The sequence below is a fragment of the Hemitrygon akajei genome, chromosome 5, assembly GCF_048418815.1.
Source record: "Hemitrygon akajei chromosome 5, sHemAka1.3, whole genome shotgun sequence".
NCBI classification, from domain to species: domain Eukaryota; kingdom Metazoa; phylum Chordata; class Chondrichthyes; order Myliobatiformes; family Dasyatidae; genus Hemitrygon; species Hemitrygon akajei.
In genome coordinates this window covers 94,498,655-94,519,908 of record NC_133128.1, presented here as the reverse complement: position 1 = coordinate 94,519,908, position 21,254 = coordinate 94,498,655, and the positions used below count along the sequence as shown (strand labels likewise).

At 43.9% G+C, this 21,254-nt stretch overlaps 1 protein-coding gene across 2 annotated transcripts in view; it reads right to left on the bottom strand.

Annotated features, from left to right (window-relative positions):
• Positions 1–21,254, bottom strand: part of plcxd2 (phosphatidylinositol-specific phospholipase C, X domain containing 2) — a 46,176-nt gene that overhangs the window by 11,676 nt on the left and 13,246 nt on the right. For both annotated transcript variants that reach the window (XM_073046097.1, XM_073046098.1), the window contains exon 3: positions 3,782–4,023. In XM_073046097.1, the coding sequence (XP_072902198.1) occupies positions 3,782–4,023 (242 nt within the window). The remainder of the gene's footprint in view (positions 1–3,781; positions 4,024–21,254) is intronic.

Genomic DNA, 21,254 nt, shown 5'->3' with positions numbered 1-21,254 from the left:
TCTGACTATCCACATGATCAATGCCTCTCATTATCTTATACACCTCTATCAGGTCTCCTCTCATCCTCTGTCGCTCCAAGGAGAAAAGGCCAAGTTCACTCAACCTGTTCTCATAAGGCATGCTCCCCAATCCAGGCAACATCCTTGTAAATCTCCTCTGCACCCTTTCTATGGTTTCCACATCCTTCCTGTAGTGAGGCAACTAGAACTGAGCACGGTACTCCAAGTGGGGTCTGACGAGGGTCCTATATAGCTGCAACATTACCTCTCGGCTCTTAAATTCAATTCCACGGTTGATGAAGGCCAATACACCATACGCTTTCTTAAACACTGAGTCAACCTGCGCAGCTGCTTTGAGTGTCCTATGGACTCGGACCCCAAGATCCCTCTGATCCTACACACTGCCAAGAGTCTTACCATTAATACTATATTCTGCCATCATATTTGACCTAGCAAAATGTACTACTTCACACTTATCTAGGTTGAACTCCATCTGCCACTTCTCAGCCCAGTTTTGCATCCTATCGATGTCCCACTGTAACCTCTGACAGCCCTCCACACTTATCCACAACACCTCCAACCTTTGTGTGATCAGCAAATTTACTAACCCATCCCTCCACTTCCTCATCCAGGTCATATACAAAAATCACAAAGAGTAAGGGTCCCAGAACAGATAGGGACCCACTGGTCACTGACCTCCACGCAGAATATGACCTGTCTACAACCATTCTTTGCCTTCTGTGGGGAAGCCTGTTCTGGATCCACAAAGCAATGTCCCCTTGGATCCCATGCCTCCTTACTTTCTCAATAAACCTTGCATGGGGTACCTTATCAAATGCCTTGCTGAAATCCATATACGCTACATCTACGGCTCTTCCTTCATCAATGCGTTTATTCACATCCTCAAAAAATTCAATCAGGCTCGTAAGGCACGACCTGCCCTTGACAAAGCCATGCTGACTATTCCTAATCATATTATACCTCTCCAAATGTTCATAAATCTTGCCTCTCAGGATCTTCTCCATCAACTTACCAACCACTGAGGTAAGACTCACTGGCCTATAATTTCCTGGGCTATCTCTACTCACTTTCTTGAATAAGGGAACAACATCCGCAACCCTCCAATCCTCGGGAACCTCTCCTGTCCCCATTGATGATGCAAACATCATCGCCAGAGGCTCAGCAATCTCCTCCCTCACCTCCCACAGTAGCCTTAATATCTACATGCTCAAGCTTTTCAGTCCGCTGCAAGTCATCCCTACAATCACCATGATCCTTTTCCATAGTGAATACTGAAGTAAAGTATTCTTTGAGTACCTCTGCTACTTCCTCCGGTTTCATACACATTTTCCCACTGTCACACTTGATAGGTCCTATTCTTTCACGTCTTATCCCCTTGCTCTTCACATAAATATATATCCTGATATATATTTATAGTGTTTACAAAATATCAACATAACGTCACTCAGTGATGAGCTTGAGAATGCACTCCTGCCGTGAAATATCAGTATCAAAATATTTCCTACACAGGATTGTTTCTGTTTCCTTCTCCACCAGATCAGCTGTGCCTGTCTGTACCACAGAAAGGCCACAAACAGTGCATGACCTCCTCTTGTTACAGATGGTGAAGGCATTTGAAAGACATTGGATCCTTTATTTTCCCATCTTGTTTTATTAATGGCTTGCATTCCATCTAATGGATACAGGGAGAACTAACGGCCAAAGAGAAAACACAAGAGATTCTGCAGATGCTGGAAATCTGGAGCAACACACAAACTGTTGGAGGAACTCAGCAGCTTCTGCAGAGGGAAATGAAGAGCTGGGTTTTGTGGGCTCTTCATCAGAACAAGAAAGGAAGCAGTTAGAAGTCAGAATCAATGGGTGCAGGGATGGGGAAGAGCATGAGCTGGTAGGTGATAGGTGGATCCAGGTGAAGGGGGAAGGCTGGATGGTAGCAGAGGATGAGAAAGGGAATGATGTGAGAAGCAAGGCGGAGAGGATAGTGGATCATGAAATGAAGGGAAAGATGTGGGGTAGCAGATGGAAGGGGTAAATGTTTGGCAAGTTTTGAGGACAGGGTGAGGGCAAGAGAAGAAGTAAAGGGCAAGAGGAGTAAGTCAAGTCAAGTCACTTTTTATTGTCATTTCGACCATAACTGCTGGTACAGTACACAGTAAAAACAAGACAACATTTTTCAGGACCATGGTGTTACATGAAACAGTACAAAAGCTAGACTGAACTACGTAAAAACAACACCAAAAAAACTACACTAGACTACAGACCTACCCAGGACTGCATAAAGTGCAGGGAAAACAAAGGCAAGGAGAGCAGGGAACAGAGGGGAGTGGCTACTGGAAGATGGAGAAATTGATGTTAATGCTTCACTAATGTGCACTTTAAAAGCCAAAGATTAATTAGGAACAGTTAGCATGGATTTGTCAGATGGATTTTCTATTTGACAAATTTTTTCCAGATAGGTAGCAATGTCTATTGATGGGGGTAGTGCAGTAGATATAGCCTACATGGACTTAGTAAAACCTTTGACAAGATCCCACAGGGTCTAACAGGTTAGAGCTGATGAGATACAATGACTTGTCAAATGGGACCCAAAATTGCCTTTTAATAGGACTTAGTGGGTGCTGCTGTGACTGGAAGTTTGTGACCAGAGGTGCACCACAGGGAATGATGCTTATTATTGTTAATTACGTTCATACTTAGGATATGAAATAAGAAATATCCACAGTCAGTTTTCGGGTGGTATGGAAATGGTGCTGGTGGTGATGATGTTGTGAGTAGTGAGGATTGTCTAAGGTTAGAGGATGATATTGAGTAGAGCAATGGTTTATCCCTCCAAGTCTTTCTACGTTGCCTAACGAAGCTCGTCCCATTTGCCCGAGTTTATTCATTACCTCTCTGAACCTTTCCTATCGATGTACCTATCCACAGGTCTTTGAAATGACGCAATTGTATGTCAATCCTTTCTTTTGGTAGCTCACTCCGTTTACCCTGTGTGAGGTTATGCATTTTGACTGCACTAACGAGGGTAGAATACACACTATGAATGGTTAGATCATAGGGAATACTGAGGAACAGAGAGACTTTGATGGACTGGTCCCAATTACCTTGAAAATAATAACACGGGTATTTAAGGAGATGAAAAATATTTGCATTAATTAGCTGAGGTACAGAATACAAGAGAGACAGACATTATCATACAACAGATGAGGCAACAGATGAAATAGTGTGTGCATTTCTGGTCACCAAACCACTAGAAGGATGTGGTTGTACTGGAGAAGGTGCAGAGGAGATTCTCCAGGATGTTGCTTGTGATGGAAAATTTCAGTTATGAGGAGAGACTAGATATATTTTCCTTAGAACAAAGGAAACTAAAGGGAGACTTATTAAAGTTCAAAATTATTTAAGGCATGGATTCTATGGATGGTTGGAGACTTTACCCCATGGCAGAGGTGTCCAAAACCAAAGAGAGGAGGTTTGGGGTAAGAGTAAAGATGTTTGGAGGATTCTTTATACCAGTGGAAAGCTTTGCTGAATGGTGGTGCATCCGGGGTCTGTGAAGCATCTTGACAAGCATTGAATTACCAAGGAACAGAGGGCTGAGGGTTGAGAGCTGGGAAATTTGTTTAGTACAAATCAGAAACTGATAGTCAGCATGGAGACAGTGAGTTGAAAGACCTGCATCACTATTATACGATGCTTATTTTCCCTTGTAATACAGAACAGAACAATTAATGTGAGCACCAAAAAGATGATTAAAGCCAACCTCACAACCAGAGAGTCTCGCAGTCCACCAATCAATCCCCGGATGACGGTTTTGGCTTGTGGAGTCAAGATGGCCTGTGAGACGTGGAAGGTCCCACGCTTTGCCCGCTCACTCAGGGTCGTCTCCAGGAACTGTACCAGTTTCTGAGCATCGGTGGTATTTGCCCAGGGTGCTGGGATATGATGTCCAGGCCAGAGGAAGGGGAAGTTGTATGCCATCGGGTGGTGATAAAACACCAGCACCTGGAAGTCATTGTGCAAAAGAAAACAGGGGAGTTACCAAAACTGAACATTTGGGAATGGTGTCATCATCTCTAAGACTGGGTGAAGTAATACTTGCCTCCCTCTAAATATCTCAAAACAGCTGGCAGAGTGTTGAGAGATTTGTTTCCACTCAATTTAACTTGAACTTCTTAGAGTCAGAGTTGACTAAGGAATTAATTATGGAAGGAGCAGTCGAGGGAAAACACACCAGTCCTCATCAAGAGATCAGCAATGGAAAGGGTGAGCAGATTCAAGTTCCTGCATGTCAGCGTCTCTGAAGATCTATCTAAAGGCCCAACATATTGATGCAATTACAAACATGGCATGACCGCAGTAGTATTTCATTCGGAGTTTGAGGAGACTTGGTCTGTCACCAAAGACATGTTCAAATTTCTACAGATGCACTATGGAGAGTATCCTGACTGGCTACGTCACTGTCTGGTCTGGAGGGGCCACTGCACGGGATTGCAAAAAGCTGAGGAAGTCACCAACACAGCCAGCTCCATCATGGGCACTCGCCTCCCCAGCATTGAGGACATCTTCAGAAAGGCAGCATCTATCACTCAGGACATGTCCTCTTCTCATTTCTGCTATCAAGGAGGTGGTACATGAGCCTACAGACACATACTCAATGTTTTCAGAATAGCTTCTCCCCTCTGCCATCAGATTTATGAAAGGACAATGAACCCATGAAGACTAACTACATTTTTTACATATACAGTACAAATACATACATGTACACACACACACACACACACACACACACACACACACACACACACACACACACACACACACACACACACACACACACACACACACACACACACACACACACACACACACACACACACACACACACACACACACTATATATGTATAGCAGAGTTAGGCTATTCAGCCCGTTGAGGTATCCTTTGGTGCCCTGACCAATCAGGAAACAATCAACTTCCATCTTAAATATACCCAAAGGCTTGGCTTCCAACATAGTCTGTGACAGAGCATCCAAAAGATTCACTACTCTCTGGCTAAAGAAATTCCTCCTTCCCTCTATTCTTAACGGTCACCAAACAATTTTGAAGCTGTGCCCTCTAGTTCTGGATACCCCCACCATAGGAAACATCCTCTCCACATCCACCCTATTTAGTCCTTCCAACATTCGGTACGTTTCAATGAGATCCCCACGCATTCTTCTAAATTCCAGTGAGTTCAGGCCCAAAACTGCCAAACACTCACGTTAACCTTTTCATTCCCGGAATCATCCTTGTGGACTTCCTCTGGACTCTCTCCAATGACAGCACATCCTTTCTGAGATATGGGGGTCCAAAACTGTTGTCAATACTTCAAGTGCGGCCTGACTAGCATCTTATAAAAGCTCAGCATTATCTACTTGCTTTTATATTCTATTCCCTTTGAAATAAATGCCAATATTGCATTTGCCTTCTTTACCACAGACTGTCTTCCAAGAGGACTCCTAAGTCCCTTTACACCTTTGATGTTTGAAGCTTCTCTCCATTTAGATAATAGTTCGCACTATTGTTCCTTATACCAAAATGCATTATCGTACATTTCCCAACACTGTATTCCATCTGCCACATTTTTGCCCATTCTTCCAATTTGTCTAAGTCCTGCTGTAATCACATTGGTTCCTCAGCACTATCAACCCCTCCACCTATCTTTGTATCATCCACAAACTTTGCCACAAAACCATCAATTCCATTATCTGTATCATTGACAAACAATGTGAAAAGTAACGGTCCCAATACTGACTCCTGAGGAACACCACTAGCAGCCAACCAGAAAAGGGGCCTTTTACTCCTACTCACTGCCTCCTGTCTGTCAGCCATTCCTCTATCCATGCCAGTATCTTTCTTGTATTGCCATAGGATTCTATCTTGTTAAGCTGTCAAATGTGTGGCACCTTATCAAATGCCTTCTGACAATCCAAGTAAATGACATCCACTGCCTCTCCTTTGTCCACCCTGCTTGTTACTTATTCGAAGAATTCTAACAGATTTGTCAGGCAAGATTTCCCTTTACAGAAACCGTGCTGACTTTGACTTATTTTATCATTAGTCTCCAAGTACCCCGAACCTCATCCTTAATAACAGACTCCAACACTTTCCAAACCACTGAGGTTAGACTATTTGGCCTATAATTTCCTTTCTTTTGCCTTCCTCCCTTCTTAAAGAGTGGAGTGTCATTTGCAATCTTCCAGTCCTCTGGGACCATGCCAAAATCAAGTGATTCTTGAAAGATCATGACCAATGCATCTGTTATCTCTTCAGCAACCTCTCTCAGGACTCTGGGATGTAGTCCATCTGGCCCAGGTGTCTTATCCACCTTAAGACCATTGACTTTACCTCACACTTTTTCCTTTGCACTCACTCCTGTTCCCTGACACTCATGGGCCTCTGGCACACTGCTAATGTCTTCCACAGTGAATACTGAGCCAAACTACCCATAAAGCTCATCTGCCATTTCTTTGTCCCCGTTACTACCTCACCAGCATCATTTTCCAGTGGTCCGATATCAACTCTCACATCCCTTTTATTCTTAATATAACTGAAAACACCTTTGGTAGCCTGCTTTATATTATTGGCCATTCTACCCTCATATTTCATCTTTTCCCTTCTTGTAGCTATTTTAGTTGCCTTTTGTTGGATTTTAAAGGCTTCCCAATCATCCAGCTTCCCACTCACTTTTGCTACCTTATATGCCCTTTCCTTGGCTTTTATGCAGTCCTTAACATCCCTTGTCAGCCATGGTTGCCTAGCCCAGTCATTTGAGAACAACTTCTTCTGTGGGACCTATCCATCCTGCACCTTGTGAACTATTTCCAGAAACTTCCACCACCTCTGCTGTATCGTCATCTCTGCCATGGCTACTATTTGGAGGCCTATAAACGATTTCCATAATGCTTTTTTTACCCTTGCAATTTCTTAATTCCACCCAGAAAGACTGAACATTCTCTGACCCTGTGCCACAAGTTCATCCACCTTATTCCGAATATACATGCATTTAAATACAGCACCGTCAGCCCTGTATTCTTCGCCCTTTTGAATGTTGCCTCTGTGGTTCAATTTAACTCCTTGCTCCATCTACATTTGTACCCAATCATTGGCTTGTCCTTCCTTACATTCATGTTACACCCATATTCTACTTATAAACCTGCTGTTCATCCTCAGCTCTATCATACTGGTTCCAATCCCCCTACCATATTAATTCAAACCACTCCCAACAGCTCTAGTAATCTTGCCCACTGAATCCCTGTCCACTGCTCCAATCCTTCAGCCATACATTTATCTGCCACCTCATTCTATTCCTATCCTCAGCATCGCGTGGCACAGGCAGCAGTCCTGAGATTGCTACCTTTGAGGTCCTGCTTCTCAGCTTCCCTCCTAACTCCCTGTAGTCTGTTCTCAGGACTGTCTCCTTCCTATGTCATTGGTACCAAAATGTACCACGACTTCTGGCTGCTCACCCTCTCCCCCTTCCAGAAGCATGTTCAGAAACGTGTCCCAAATCCCCCGAGCCCAGAATACACTAATCCTGCCCTGTAATTCCCCCACATTCCTGAAATCAGACTCCCTAACTCCCCCGAGCCCAGAATACACTAATCCTGCCCTGTAATTCCCCCACATTCCTGAAATCAGACTCCCTAACTCCCCCGAGCCCAGAATACACTAATCCTGCCCTGTAATTCCCCCACATTCCTGAAATCAGACTCCCTAATTCCCCCGAGCCCAGAATACACTAATCCTGCCCTGTAATTCCCCCACATTCCTGTCCCTAAAACTTTATTCTGAACCCTCTAATTCCCTCTAATTCCCTCATATTCCTGATTCTAAAACCTAATCTGACCCTCTAACTCCCCCATGCCCAAGAAACGCTAATTCTGGCCTCTAATTCCCCCACATTCCTGAAACACTAATCTGACCCCTCCAACCCCCCGCTCTGAGCCCAAAAAATACTAAAAAAAAGACAAGTAAAACTGAGTCATGCCCTCACAGAATTTGCAGGACCAAAACCATACCCAATGCAACAAATATGGTCTCACCAACACCTTGTATAACTGCAGCATAATGCTCCACCCTTACACTCAGTGCCGTGACTGATGAGGGCTAGCGTGCCCTCTTCACCAGCCCATTTTCCTGTGATGCTATTTTCAATGCACTTGAACACCTTTATCTCTCAGTTCCATTATGCTCCCCCAGGCCCCTACCATTCACTCGCAAACTCCTACCCTGGTCCAACTTTCCAAAATGCACCATTTCACACTTGTTCAAACTGAAGCACGTTTACACCCTTACCTAGCTGATCAAGAATGGAATACTTAATAGTCTTCTTCACTGTCTATGTTATCACCCATTTTAATATCATGCACACTGACTTGACATTCACATCCAAATCGTTCATATAAATGACAAGCAACAAAGTTGTCAGCACCAAGCCCCAGCGCACCGCTAGTTACAGGCCTCCAGTCCAACCAACAACCTCTGACTCTCACTCTGCTTCTTACCATCAAGCCAATGATGAATCCAATAATCCTACCCTTACCCCTCAGTCTGATTTCCCCACTGTTGCATTACACCCAAAGCACTGCCACTCTATCACATTGCCATATTACTGTCATTGCAGTGCCAAGCCATCATTCTGTGGAAGTATGTTGTTACAGCATTCCATTTTGCTGCAACGTTACAACGCTGCTGTGTTTTGCAAATTTATGAATAATAAAAGGGTGTTATAGGGCCACCACGAACAGTAGTCACAATGCCGGGCAAAGCATAAAACAGGAGCTTGGAGAAGGAATATTATAAGAAATAAAGCAATCCTGGAGATACCAAACCTTCAGAGAGACTGGGCAAACTATGATTGACAAAGGTAGAGTCAGACAGTCATATAGCATAGATCAGGCTCTTCGGCCCACCAAATCTGTACTCGGGTATCCATGTTTCATTCTCAATGCATTCCCATCACCCAACCCAGATTCTACCACTCACCCATGCATGCACGAGAGTAATTTACAGGAGCCAATCAACCTACCAACCCAGAAGTTTTTGAAATGTGGGCAGAAATCCCACACAGTCAGGACTGAACCCACGTCTCTGGAACTGTGAGACGGTGATTCTACCAGCGGTGCCACTGTGTTGTCCACAGTCAGTGAGGGAAACAGGCTCCTTCTAGAGAGTCACAAAGTCAGCACAGCAATCCATGCTGCCCCAGTCATCTGGTCCACCTCTACAGCAAAGAAAGCTTATTCTCCACAAGAACCTCTTAGGATCATAACATATATGGATATATATCCTATATGTGGATAGGTATATGGACATGAAAGAAATGGGCTGAGTGCAGGTCGGTGGGACTAGGTGAAAGTAAGCGTTCGGCACGGACTAGAAGGGCCGAGATGGCCTGTTTCTGTGCTGTAATTGTTATATGGTTATATAGGAGCAGAAGTAGGCCATTTCGCCCATTGAGTCTGCTCCACCATTCAATCATGGCTGATCCAATTCTTCCAGTCATCCCCACTCTCCTGCCTTCTCCCCATACCCTTTGATGCCCTGACTAATCAAGAACCTGTCTATCTCTGCCTTAAACGCACCCAATGACTTGGCCTCCACAGCTGCTCGTGGCAACAAATTCCACAGATTTACCACCTTCTGACTAAAGTAATTTCTCCAGATCTCTGTTCTAAATGGACATCCTTCAAACCTGAAGTCATGCCCTCTTGTCCTAGACTCCCCTACCATTGGAAATAACCTTGCCATATCTAACCTGTTCAGGCATTTTAACATTTGGAATGTTTCTATGAGATCCCCCCTCATTCTCCTGAACTCCAGGGAATACAGTCCAAGAGCTGCCAGACGTTCCTCATACGGTAAACCTTTCATTCCCGGAATCATTCTTGTGAACCTTCTCTGAACCCTCTCCAACGTCAGTACATCCTTTCTAAATAAGGAGCCCAGAACTGCACACAATACTCCAAGTGTGGTCTCACAAGTGCCTTATAGAGTCTCAACATCACATCCCTGCCCTTATATTCTATACCTCTAGAAATGAATGCCATTTCATTCACCTTCTTCACCACTGACTTAACCTGGAGGTTAACCTTTAGGGTATCCTGCACAAGGACACCCAAGTCCCTTTGCATCTCTGTGTTTTGAATTCTCTCCCCATCTAAACAGTCTGCCTGTTTATTTCTTCCAGCAAAGTGCATGACCGTACACTTTCCAACATCGTATTTCATTTGCCACTTCTTTGCCCATTCCCTTAAATTATTTAAGTCTCTCTGCAGGCTCTCTGTTTCCTCAACACTACCTACTCCTCCACCTATCTTTGTATCATCGGCAAATTTAGCCACAAATCCATTAATCCCATAGGCCAAATCATTGACATACATCATAAAGAGCAGCGGTCCCAACGCCGACCCCTGTGGAACTCCACTGGTAACCGGCAGCCAGCAGAATAGGGTCCCTTTATTCCCACTCTCTGCCTTCTGATGAGCAGAATAGGACCATTATTCCCACTCTCTTGCTAAGCAGCCCCTGTTAGGCACCTTGTCAAAGTCCTTCTGAAAATCTAAGTATATCACATCCATTATATCTCCTTTGTCTACCCTGCTTGTAATTTCCTCAAAAAATTGCGGTAAGTTAGTCAGGCAGGATTTTCCTTTCAGGACACCATGCTGGCTTTAGCCTATCTTGTCATGTTCCTCCAGGAACTCCATAATCTCATCCCTAACAATCGATTCCAACAACTTCCCAACCACTGATGTCAGGCTAACAGGTCTATAATTTCCCTTCTGCTGCCTCCCGCCCTTCTTAAATAGCGGAGTAACATTTGCAATTTTCCAGTCATCTGGTACAATTACAGAATCTTTTGATTCTTGGAAGATCATTGTTAATGCCTCTGCATTCTCTCCAGCTACCTCTTTCAGAACCCGAGGGTGCATTCCATCAGGTCCAGGAGATTTATCCACCCTCAGACCATTAAGCTTCCTGAGCACCTTCTCAATCGTAATTTTCACTGCACCTACTTCACTTCCCTGACACTCTTGAATATCCGGTACACTGCAGAGTCTGAAGACTGTGAAGACTGATGCAAAACACACATTCAGTTCCTCTGCCATCTCTGCATCTCTCATTACAATATCTCCAGCATCATTTTCTATTGGTCCTATATCTACCCTCAACTCTCTTTTACCCTTTTATACTTAAAAAAGTTTTTAGTATCTTCTTTGACATTAATCACCAGCTTCCTTTCATAATCCATCTTTTCCTTCCTAATAACCTTCTTAGTTTCCTTCTGCAGGTTTTTAAACGCTTCCCAATCCTATTGTACTTCCTATTTGCTTTTACTTTGGCTCTGACTTCACTTGTCGTCCTTCTTCCATTTGAAAATTTCTTCTTTTGGAATATATCTGTCTTGTATTTCCCTCATTTTTCACAGAAACTTCAGCCATATCTGCTCTGCTGTCCTTCCTGCTCGTGTCCCTTTCCAGTCAACCTTGGCCAGATCTCCTCTCATGCCATTGTAACTTCCTTTATTCCACTGAAATACCAACACGTCAGAATTTAGTTTCTTTTTCTCAAATGTCAAAGTGAACTCAATCATATTGTGTCCACTGTTCCCTAAGGATTCCTTAACCTTAAGCTCTCTTATCACCTCCGGATCATTGCACAACACCCAGTCCAGCACAGACAATCCCTTAGTGGGCTCAACAAGCTGTTCTAAAAAGCCAACCCTTAGACATTCTACAAATTTTCTCTCTTGAGGTCCAGTACTGGCCTGGTTTTCCCAATCCACTTTCATGTTAAAATCCCCAACTATTATCATGATGTTGCCCTTCTGACACACCTTTTCTATCTCCTGCTGTAATTTGTAATCCACATCCCGGCTGCTCTTTGAAGGCCCGAATACAACTACCATTAGGGTCCTTTTATACCCTTGCCATTTCTTAACTCAACCCATAGAGACTCTACACCTTCCAATCCTTTCCTTTCTAATGATTTAATATTATTTCTAATGCACAGGGCTACACCACCCCCTCTACCTACTAACCTATCTTTCCGATACACCATATATCCTTGAACGTTCAGCTCCCAATGGCAGCCGTCCTTTAGCCAAGTTTCAGAGATGGCCACATCGTACTTGCCAATCTGTAGCTGAATTTCAAGATCGTCCATTTTATTTCTTATGCTGCGTGCATTCAAACACAACACTTTCAGTCCAGTATTTGTTGCTTTCTGTTTTAACTGCACCATGCCTATATTGCCCTGTAACTCACGCCACTGGCTGTGATTATGCCTCACCTCCTGTCTGTCCTTTCTATCATCTCTGTTACACGCTATCTTTGATTTATGTCTGTTTTCCCCTTCCTCAGCCCTATCACTCTGGTTCCCATCCCCCTGCCAAATTAGTTTAATTTCAATTTCCTTTCAAATCTCTGATGTTTCTTTTCATTATCTTTAGAGACAGTTCTAGGTCAGTAGCAATCACTGAGTAAAGAAGCTCTGTCACATTTTCCCTACATCTTTGCTCTCTAAGCCCTGTTCTAGTGGAAACAGCTGTTCTATATATCTCATCTAAACCTGTTGAAATCCAGTTCATTTCCATCACCGCTGAGGAGAATGGTTTCCCCAGTAAAACCTTGTAGCTGAAGTCCTACAGTCTGAGAGACAACCTGGTAAATCTCTTCTGTTCTAAAGAGCAGTGATCAGGTGGGATGCAATGTTCCAGTAACAATAAAGCCAGAGCAAACTTCTCCACCCTCATACCGTGCTCACTGGTTACGGCAGTACCAAAATAACTGGCAAATTTCCTAAGCTCCTACTGCATTCCAATGTCCATGGTGTCATATACACTCAGTGGCCACTTTATTAGGTACACGAGTGGAACCCAGTGCAGTCTTCTGTAGTTTGAACAAGTTGTGCATTCAGAGATGCCCTGGCGGATGCGACTGTTATAACACATGGTTATTTGAGTTACTGTAGCCTTCCTGTCAGCTTGAACCAGTCTGGCCATTCTCCTCCAACCTCCCTCATTAACCCAGGTGCCACACACTGGATGTTTTTCTGTGCCATTCTCTAAACTCTAGGGAATGTTGAATGCAAAAATCCCAGGTAATCAGCAGTTTCCGAGATACTCAGCGATGTTTGGTCTGAACAACAACGTAACCTCTTGACCATGTCTGCATGTTTTTATGCATTGAGCTGCTGAACATGATTTGCTGATTAGATTTTTTCATTAACGAGCAGGTATACAGGTACGAGGGGTGATTGATAAGTTTGTGGCTTAAGGTAGGTGGTGTCAATTTTAGAAAACCTAGCACATTTATTTTTCAACATAGTCCCCTCCTACATTTACACACAGTCCAGCGGTCGTGGAGCATACGGATCCCTTCTTTGCAGAAGTGGTCCACAGCAGGGGTGATTGACAAGTTCATGGCCTAAGGTAGAAGGAAATGAACAAAGAACAATACAGCACAGTACAGGCCATTCGGCCCACAATGTTGTGCCAACCCTTAAACCCTGCCTCCCATATAACCCTCCAACTTAACTTCCTCCATATACCTGTCTAGTAGTCTCTTAAATTTCACTAGTGTATCGGCCTCCACCATTGACTCAGGTAGTGCATTCCACGACCAACCACTCTCTGAGTAAAAAACCTTCCTCTAATATCCCTCTTGATATTCCTCTAATATCCCTCTTCCTCTAATATCCCTCCCCTTACCTTAAAGCCATGTCCTCTTGTATTGAGCAGTGGTGCCCTGGGGAACCACCATGAGTTATACAGCTCTCGTTACATGCACGTGCAGTTCAACTCTTTGAGCGATTATGCAGGAAGTTTGAAGTTAATAACTCATTTATATATAATCTAATAAAGTGGCCACTGAGTGAAGACATGAACCACTGAGGAACACCATCAGTCAGGAAAATTAACCCTGCACTGCAAAGAAAAATGGGAAATTGCTGAGGACACTCAGGAGGTCAGGAAGCCCCTGAGTAGAGTCAACAAAATTAGTATATCAGGTCATTTTCCTGAGATGTTAGATGTTCCTCTCTCTACAGATGCCACCTGATCTCCAGCATTTCCTTTCATTTAAGATTTATAGAACCTGCATTTTTTTCAACCCCTTACCATGTCTTGATACTTTCTGGCCTCAAGGCAATGTTTTCATTTAAGTTTACTCTAAGACCTCATTTAAAGTTCAAAAGTTTGAAGTAAATTTCTTATCAAAGTACATGTATGTCACCATAAAACACTGAGATTTGTTTTCTTGCGGGCATGCTCAGTAAATCCAAGAACCATAATACAATTAATGAAAGACAGGATGGAGAAACAACCAGTATGCAAAAGACAACAAAATGTGCAAATACAAAAGAAAGAAAAAATAATAAATAAACAAACAATAAGAATTGAGAAAATGGGCTGACGAGTCCTTGGAAGTGAGTCCATAGGCTGTAGGAACAGTTCAGTGATGGGGCCAGTGAAGTTGAGTGAAGTTACCCTCACTGGCACAACAGCCTAATGGTTGAGGGGCAATAACTGTTGAGGTGTGAGTCCTGAGGCTTCTGTACCTTCTTCCTGATAACAGCAACAAGAAGAAAGCACATCATGGGTGGTGAGGGTCTTTGATGATGGATGCTGCTTTGCTACGACAGTGCTCCATGTAAATGTGCTCAGTGGCGGGGAGGGCTGTACCTGTAGTGGACTAGGCTGTATCCACTACGTTTTGTAGGATTTTCCATTCAAAGACATTGGTGTTTCCATTCCAGGCTGTAATGCAACCAGTCATTATACTCTCAACCTCACATTTATGGATGTTTGTTTTAGATGTCATGCCAAATCTTCACAAATTCGTAAGGAAGGTGAGGTGCTGCTGTGCTTTTTTTTGTAATTGTACATGTGTGCTGGACCCAGCGCAGGTCCTCTGAAATGGTAACATAGAGGAATTTGAAGTTTCTAACCCTCTCCACTTTTGATCCCTCAATGAGAACTGGGCTCATGGACCACCAGCTTCCTCCTCTTGAAGTCAATAATCAGCTCCTTGGTCTTGCTGACATTGAGTGAGAGGTTGTTGTGGCACCACTCACCCAGATTTTCAATCTCCCTTGAGAATCAGTTGTGTTAACCAATCTCTTTATGTTGCACTTGGTGCTTCTCCAATCCAGCTGAATTTTTCAATGAAAGAACATGGAAAATTGATGCAGCTAGTACAGTTGTTAGGTGGTTAGCAGATGAAAGTTTTGTACACATCATTGACATACTATCTCAATTGAACCCAAACTTGTCCAAACAATGTAATATTTTTTCCCTTTGATACTAGAAGTACAATGTTGCCCACATCTAATGCTAAACTCACCACCATCCAGTAGTTACTTTCATGAGAAAGGGGCCATTCTCCAACAAAAAAAGTTAACTGAATTTTGGATGGTTGGTTATTTTACTCTAAATTTTGTATGAGGCAAGGTTAATTAGTGATTTTGAAGGTGGACAATTTAACATGATTGGAAGACTGTGACTAGTGGTGTATTACAGGAATCGTACTGAGTACACCACTACGGCTGTTTGTTACGTACATGAATGATCTGGAAATGACAGGAACACAGGATGTATGATTAGTAACTCTGGAGATGAAACAAAAATTGGAGGCATTGCAAGGAGGATCATTTTGCCATATGGAATTTAATCCTTTTCAGTAATGTACTCTGGGAGGACTAATAAAAGTAGAACACACGCAATGAATGGTTTGGCCCTCCATGGTATTAGGGACAGACGGTCTCTGCTATGCAAGGATCGATGAAGGTGCAGCACACGGTGGCGATGTGGCATACTTGCCCACTTTTGCCAAGGCGTCAAATACATCATATTACAACTTTCTAAAACGTCATCATACTGCACACACAAAATGCTGGTGGAACGCAGCAGGCCAGGCAGCATCTACAGGGAGAAGCACTGTCGACGTTTCGGGCCAAGACCCTTCGTCAGGACTAACTGAAAGGAAAGATAGTAAGAGATTTGAAAGTGGGGGGGGGGGGAATGCAAAATGATAGGAGAAGACCAGAGAGGGTGGGGTGAAGCTGAGAGTCGGAAAGGTAATTGGCAAAAGGGATACAGAGCTAGAGAAGGGAAACGATCATGCGACGCGAGACCTAGGGAGAAAGAAAGGGGAGGGGAGCACCAGAGGGAGATGGAGAACAGGCAGAGTGATGGGCAGAGAGAGAAAAAAAAACTAAATATATCAGGGATGGGGTAAGAAGGGGAGGGGCATTAACAGAAGTTAGAGAAGTCAATGTTCATGCCATTAGGTTGGAGGCTACCCAGCTGGTACATAAGGCGTTGTTCCTCTAACCTGAGTTTGGATTCATTTTGACAGTAGAGGAGGCCATGGATAGACATATCAGAATGGGAATGGGACGTAGAATTAAAATGTGTGGCCACTGGGAGATCCTGCTTTCTCTGGTAGGTGTTCAGCAAAACGGTCTCCCAGTCTGCGTCGGGTCTCACCAATATATAAAAGGCCACACCGGGAGCACCGGACGCAGTATACCACACCAGCCGACTCACAGGTGAAGTGTCGCCTCAGCTGGAAGGACTGTCTGGGGCCCTGAATGGTGGTGAGAACCATACCACACCTTGTGTTCTGGACACAGAACATGTCATTACTCTTTAGGAAGGATGTTTCAAACAGTCCAGGGTGTAGAGGAGATTCACCAGAATGCTTCTGGGCATGGTCAGTTTCAGCTAAGCGGGGATTGTTTTCCTTGGGGCAGAGGAGCCCGATAGAGGCTCAGAAAAGATGTACAATTAGGACACTGCACAGGACAGATGCAAAAACTAGAAGGCAATGAGCATGAGGATTAGAAATGATCCAAGGAAGAATCATTTTCCACCCGTAAAGTGACGGAAATCTGCATCGTGTGCCCAACAGGATGGTGGAGGTAGAGACTGGGACTGAACACTTATTCTGGCAATTCTAGACAATGTCTCTCACCCTCTGCCTGCAGCCTTGGCTGAACTGAGCAGCACTTTTAGTAACAGACTAAGACAACTGTGCTGCTCCAAATGTTTTTTGATTTCTCAAGTGCTTTCAATTCCATACAGCCCTCATTGTTGGGGGAAAAGCTCCGTTCAGTGCAGGTTGGCACTTCCATTGTATCCTGGATAATGGACTACACTTCTGAGCTGTGTGTCAGACGTGGCTATAAGCAGCACTGGGGCCCCACGGGGGGCTGTATTGGTTCCCTTCCTGTTTACCCTGTATACCACCAACTTCAGATACAACACTGAGTCATGTCAATAGACAATAGGTGCAGAAGTAGACCATTCGGCCCTTCGAGCCTGCACCGCCATTTTGAGATCATGGCTGATCAATTACTATCAATACCCAGTTCCTGCCTTGTCCCCATATCCCTTGATTCCCCTATCCATAAGATACCTATCTAGCTCCTTCTTGAAAGCATCCAGAGAATTGGCCTCCACTACCTTCCGAGGCAGTGCATTCCAGACACCCACAACTCTCTGGGAGAAGAAGTTTTTCCTTAACTCTGACCTAAATGACCTACCCCTTATTCTCAAACCATGCCCTCTGGTACTGGACTCTCCCAACATCTGGAACATATTTCCTGCCTCTATCTTGTCCAATCCCTTAATATTCTGATATGTTGCAATCAGATCCCCACTCAATCTCCTTAATTCCAGCGTGTACAAGCCCAGTCTCTCTAACCTCTCTGCGTAAGACAGTCCAGACATCCCAGGAATTAACCTCGTGAATCTACGCTGCACTTCCTCTACAGCCAGGATGTCCTTCCTTAACCCTGGAGACCAAAACTGTACACAATACTCCAGGTGTGGTCTCACCAGGGCTCTGTACAAATGCAAGAGGATTTCCTTGCTCTTGTACTCAATTCCCTTTGTAATAAAGGCCAACATTCCATTAGCCTTCTTCACTGCCTGCTGCACTTGCTCATTCACCTTCAGTGACTGATGAACAAGGACTCCGAGATCTCTTTGTATTTCTCCCTTACCCAACTCTACACCGTTCAGATAATAATCTGCCTTCCTGTTCTTACTCCCAAAGTGGATAACCTCACACTTATTCACATTAAACACCATCTGCCAAGTATCTGCCCACTCACCCAGCCTATCCAAGTCACCCTGAATTCTCCTAACATCCTCATCACATGTCACACTGCCACCCAGCTTAGTATCATCAGCAAATTTGCTGATGTTATTTTCTATGCCTTCATCCAAATCGTTAACGTAAATGGTAAACAGCTGTGGTCCCAATACCGAGCCCTGTGGCACCCCACTAGTCACCACCTGCCATTCCGAGAAACACCCATTCACCGCTACCCTTTGCTTTCTATCTGCCAACCAGTTTTCTATCCATGTCAATGCCTTCCCCCCGATGCTCTGAGCTTTGATTTTACTCACCAATCTCCTATGTGGGACCTTATCAAATGCCTTCTGAAAATCGAGGTACACTACATCCACTGGATCTCCCCCATCTAACTTCCTGCAGAAATTCTCTGATAACTCAGCAGTAGCTAGATGTATAAAGGGGGGACTGGGAGGATGAATACAGGGCCCTAGTGGAGGACTTTGTCAAATGGTGCAGGCTGAATCATCTGCGGCTCAACATCAGTAAGACAAAGGAGATGGTGACGGACTTTAGGAAGACTAAGCCTGCGCTGCTCCCTGTTACTATTGATGGTGAGGACATGGATGTGGTGAAGACCTACAGGTATCTGGGGGTGCACCTGGATGGCAGACTTGAGTGCAGCACCAACACAGAGGCTGTGTACAAGAAGGGCCAGAGTCACTTCTACTTCCTGAGGAGACCGAGGTCCTTTGGAGTATGCAGGCTTCTCCTTCACATGTTCTACCAGTTGTTGTCACCAGTACAGTCTGGGGCAATGGCATCAACACGGGTGATGCCAACAGGCTCAATAGACTGATTAGAAAGGCAGGCTCTGTTACAGGAGGCCAACTGGATACACTGGAGGCTGTGGTAGAACAAAGGACCCTACGGAAATCCTGGTAATTCTGGAAAATGTTTCCACCCTCTGCATGCCACCTTGACTGAACAGAGGAGCACTTTCAGTAATAGTCTAAGACAACTGCGTTGCTCCAAAGAGCGCTATATGAGGTCATTCGTACCCTCAGCCATTAGGCTCTATAATGAGTCAACCTATAGACGGGGAAGTGATGACCGCCCCCCCGTTAGACTGTTTGTGGTAACTTACTTTTTTATTCTTTCTACTTCTCTTCTAACATTTATACCTGTGCACTTGTAATGCTACTGTGACACTGTAATATCCTCTGGGATCAATAAAGTTTCAATCTATCTATCTTAACTTACCAAGGCATAGAGAGCAACAGGCCAATGTGCTGATAAATGGGTTATAGAGATATGACAGAAAGGCCTGTGTTTGCACTTTTGGACTCTAAGACTAGCACTTCCTCATGAAGGTGATTTGTAGTATTGCTTGATATAGAACATAGAACAATACAGCACAGTACAGGCCCTTTGGCCCACAATGTTGTGCCGACCCTTAAACCCTGCATCCCATATAACCCCCACCTTAAATTTAAATATAGACAATATGTTAGCTCCAGTCAATGACCAATTAGCTGACAGCATATTGCATCACCTAAGCAATGCCAAGCATATATATTTATTTTTGCAAATATACATTCCTTTCATGAATAAATACTTCACTTCAAAATCAGCACAGCAATGATGAACAGGGTTCATCAAGGCAGCATTAAGAAGCAGCTTACAATGTGGACAATAGGATTAGAGCTTGTAAAGCTAAAGAACATTTGCTAAATGTGAAGGACATCTGAAACCGATACATAGAGAAATGAGTAAGTTGCAAGCTCTTGCAATCTGTTCATGATAAAAAGCAAGCAATCAGTAATAATTAACATGGCAGAAAAGGAGATTACAAAAGCAAGTAAGCAAAGAGGTTAAACTAATATTTTGGATCTGTCTTCGATGAGGTCATAAAGGACAGACTGGAATGACTGTAAAGCAAGGATCTCATCAAAGGGAAGAATCAGAAGTATGTCATATTAGTATATCATTGAAAGGAGTGACTGGGGCTTAAAGCTGACAAACCCCTTGATCTGCTCACCTACATTCTTGGCCTTTAAAGCACTAGCTACAGAATTGGCCAGATTTTGGAGAGTCTCCATGGAAGGTAGCAAGTGCTCCATGCTCAACATTCAAGAAAGGAGAGGGGAAAATGGAATCAAGAAGAAAGTAGTCTGATGTCAGTAGTTCAAGTTTAATACTGGGGGGCAGTACTGACCCTGACCTTAACCCTAACCCTAAACTGACTGCAGCTTGGACGCTGTCCCGTACTCTGGCAGAGCATGCTGACTCCGACACCTCTCTCCTGGGTCGCTGTAACCAGGCGACACTGTGGCTTCAGGCCAAGTCCCCAGTATGACCGAGACCAAGTAGCTCCCCGCCAACTGCCATAAATCAGTGAATCGGACTTGCAGCATTCACAGTAACAGTAACTTAAAAAAAGCTGCAATTAATTACTGAAATGTGGCAGTCTATGCAGAATTTCAACATGGAAAACGTGGCAAATGCATGGAGTTAGATATGTGGAAGAGTGGATATTCAGAAGGCATTCGAAAGTGTTGACCAAGTCAGGCCTCATAAGGGTTGGGGCGGATTAAATCTTGGCTGTAGCACAAGGAACAAGGTGCAGGTATAAGTGGGATGTATTCAAGAGGGCAGGGGGTAAATATTGAAATGTCACAAGGTCATCAAACAGGGTGATGAGACCAGTTCCCCAGCTACAGATACAAAACTGGGTGTTACATCAGCTTAGAGGTTAATAAGGAGACACAGGCCATTTAAATGACTGCACATTGAAGTGGCAGATGGAAGTTGTGAAAAAAAAGGTTGCTGTGAAATTATGGCAAGAACAAAAACCGCAGTACTTTTGTTAAAAGGCAAGGTGCAAGTACATCTGAACAGTTGTAGAACATGGAAACAGACCAGTCGTCCAAGCAGGTCTCACTTGCCCACATTTGACTGATACCCCTCTATCCAGGTACCATACCAAATGTCAATTATATACCTGCCTCTGGCAGCATGTTCCATATACTGTGTGTGGAAAGGTTGCCCTCAGATTCCTATTAAATCTTTCTCCATTTCCTCTGCTAGTTTTTGTTTCCCCAGC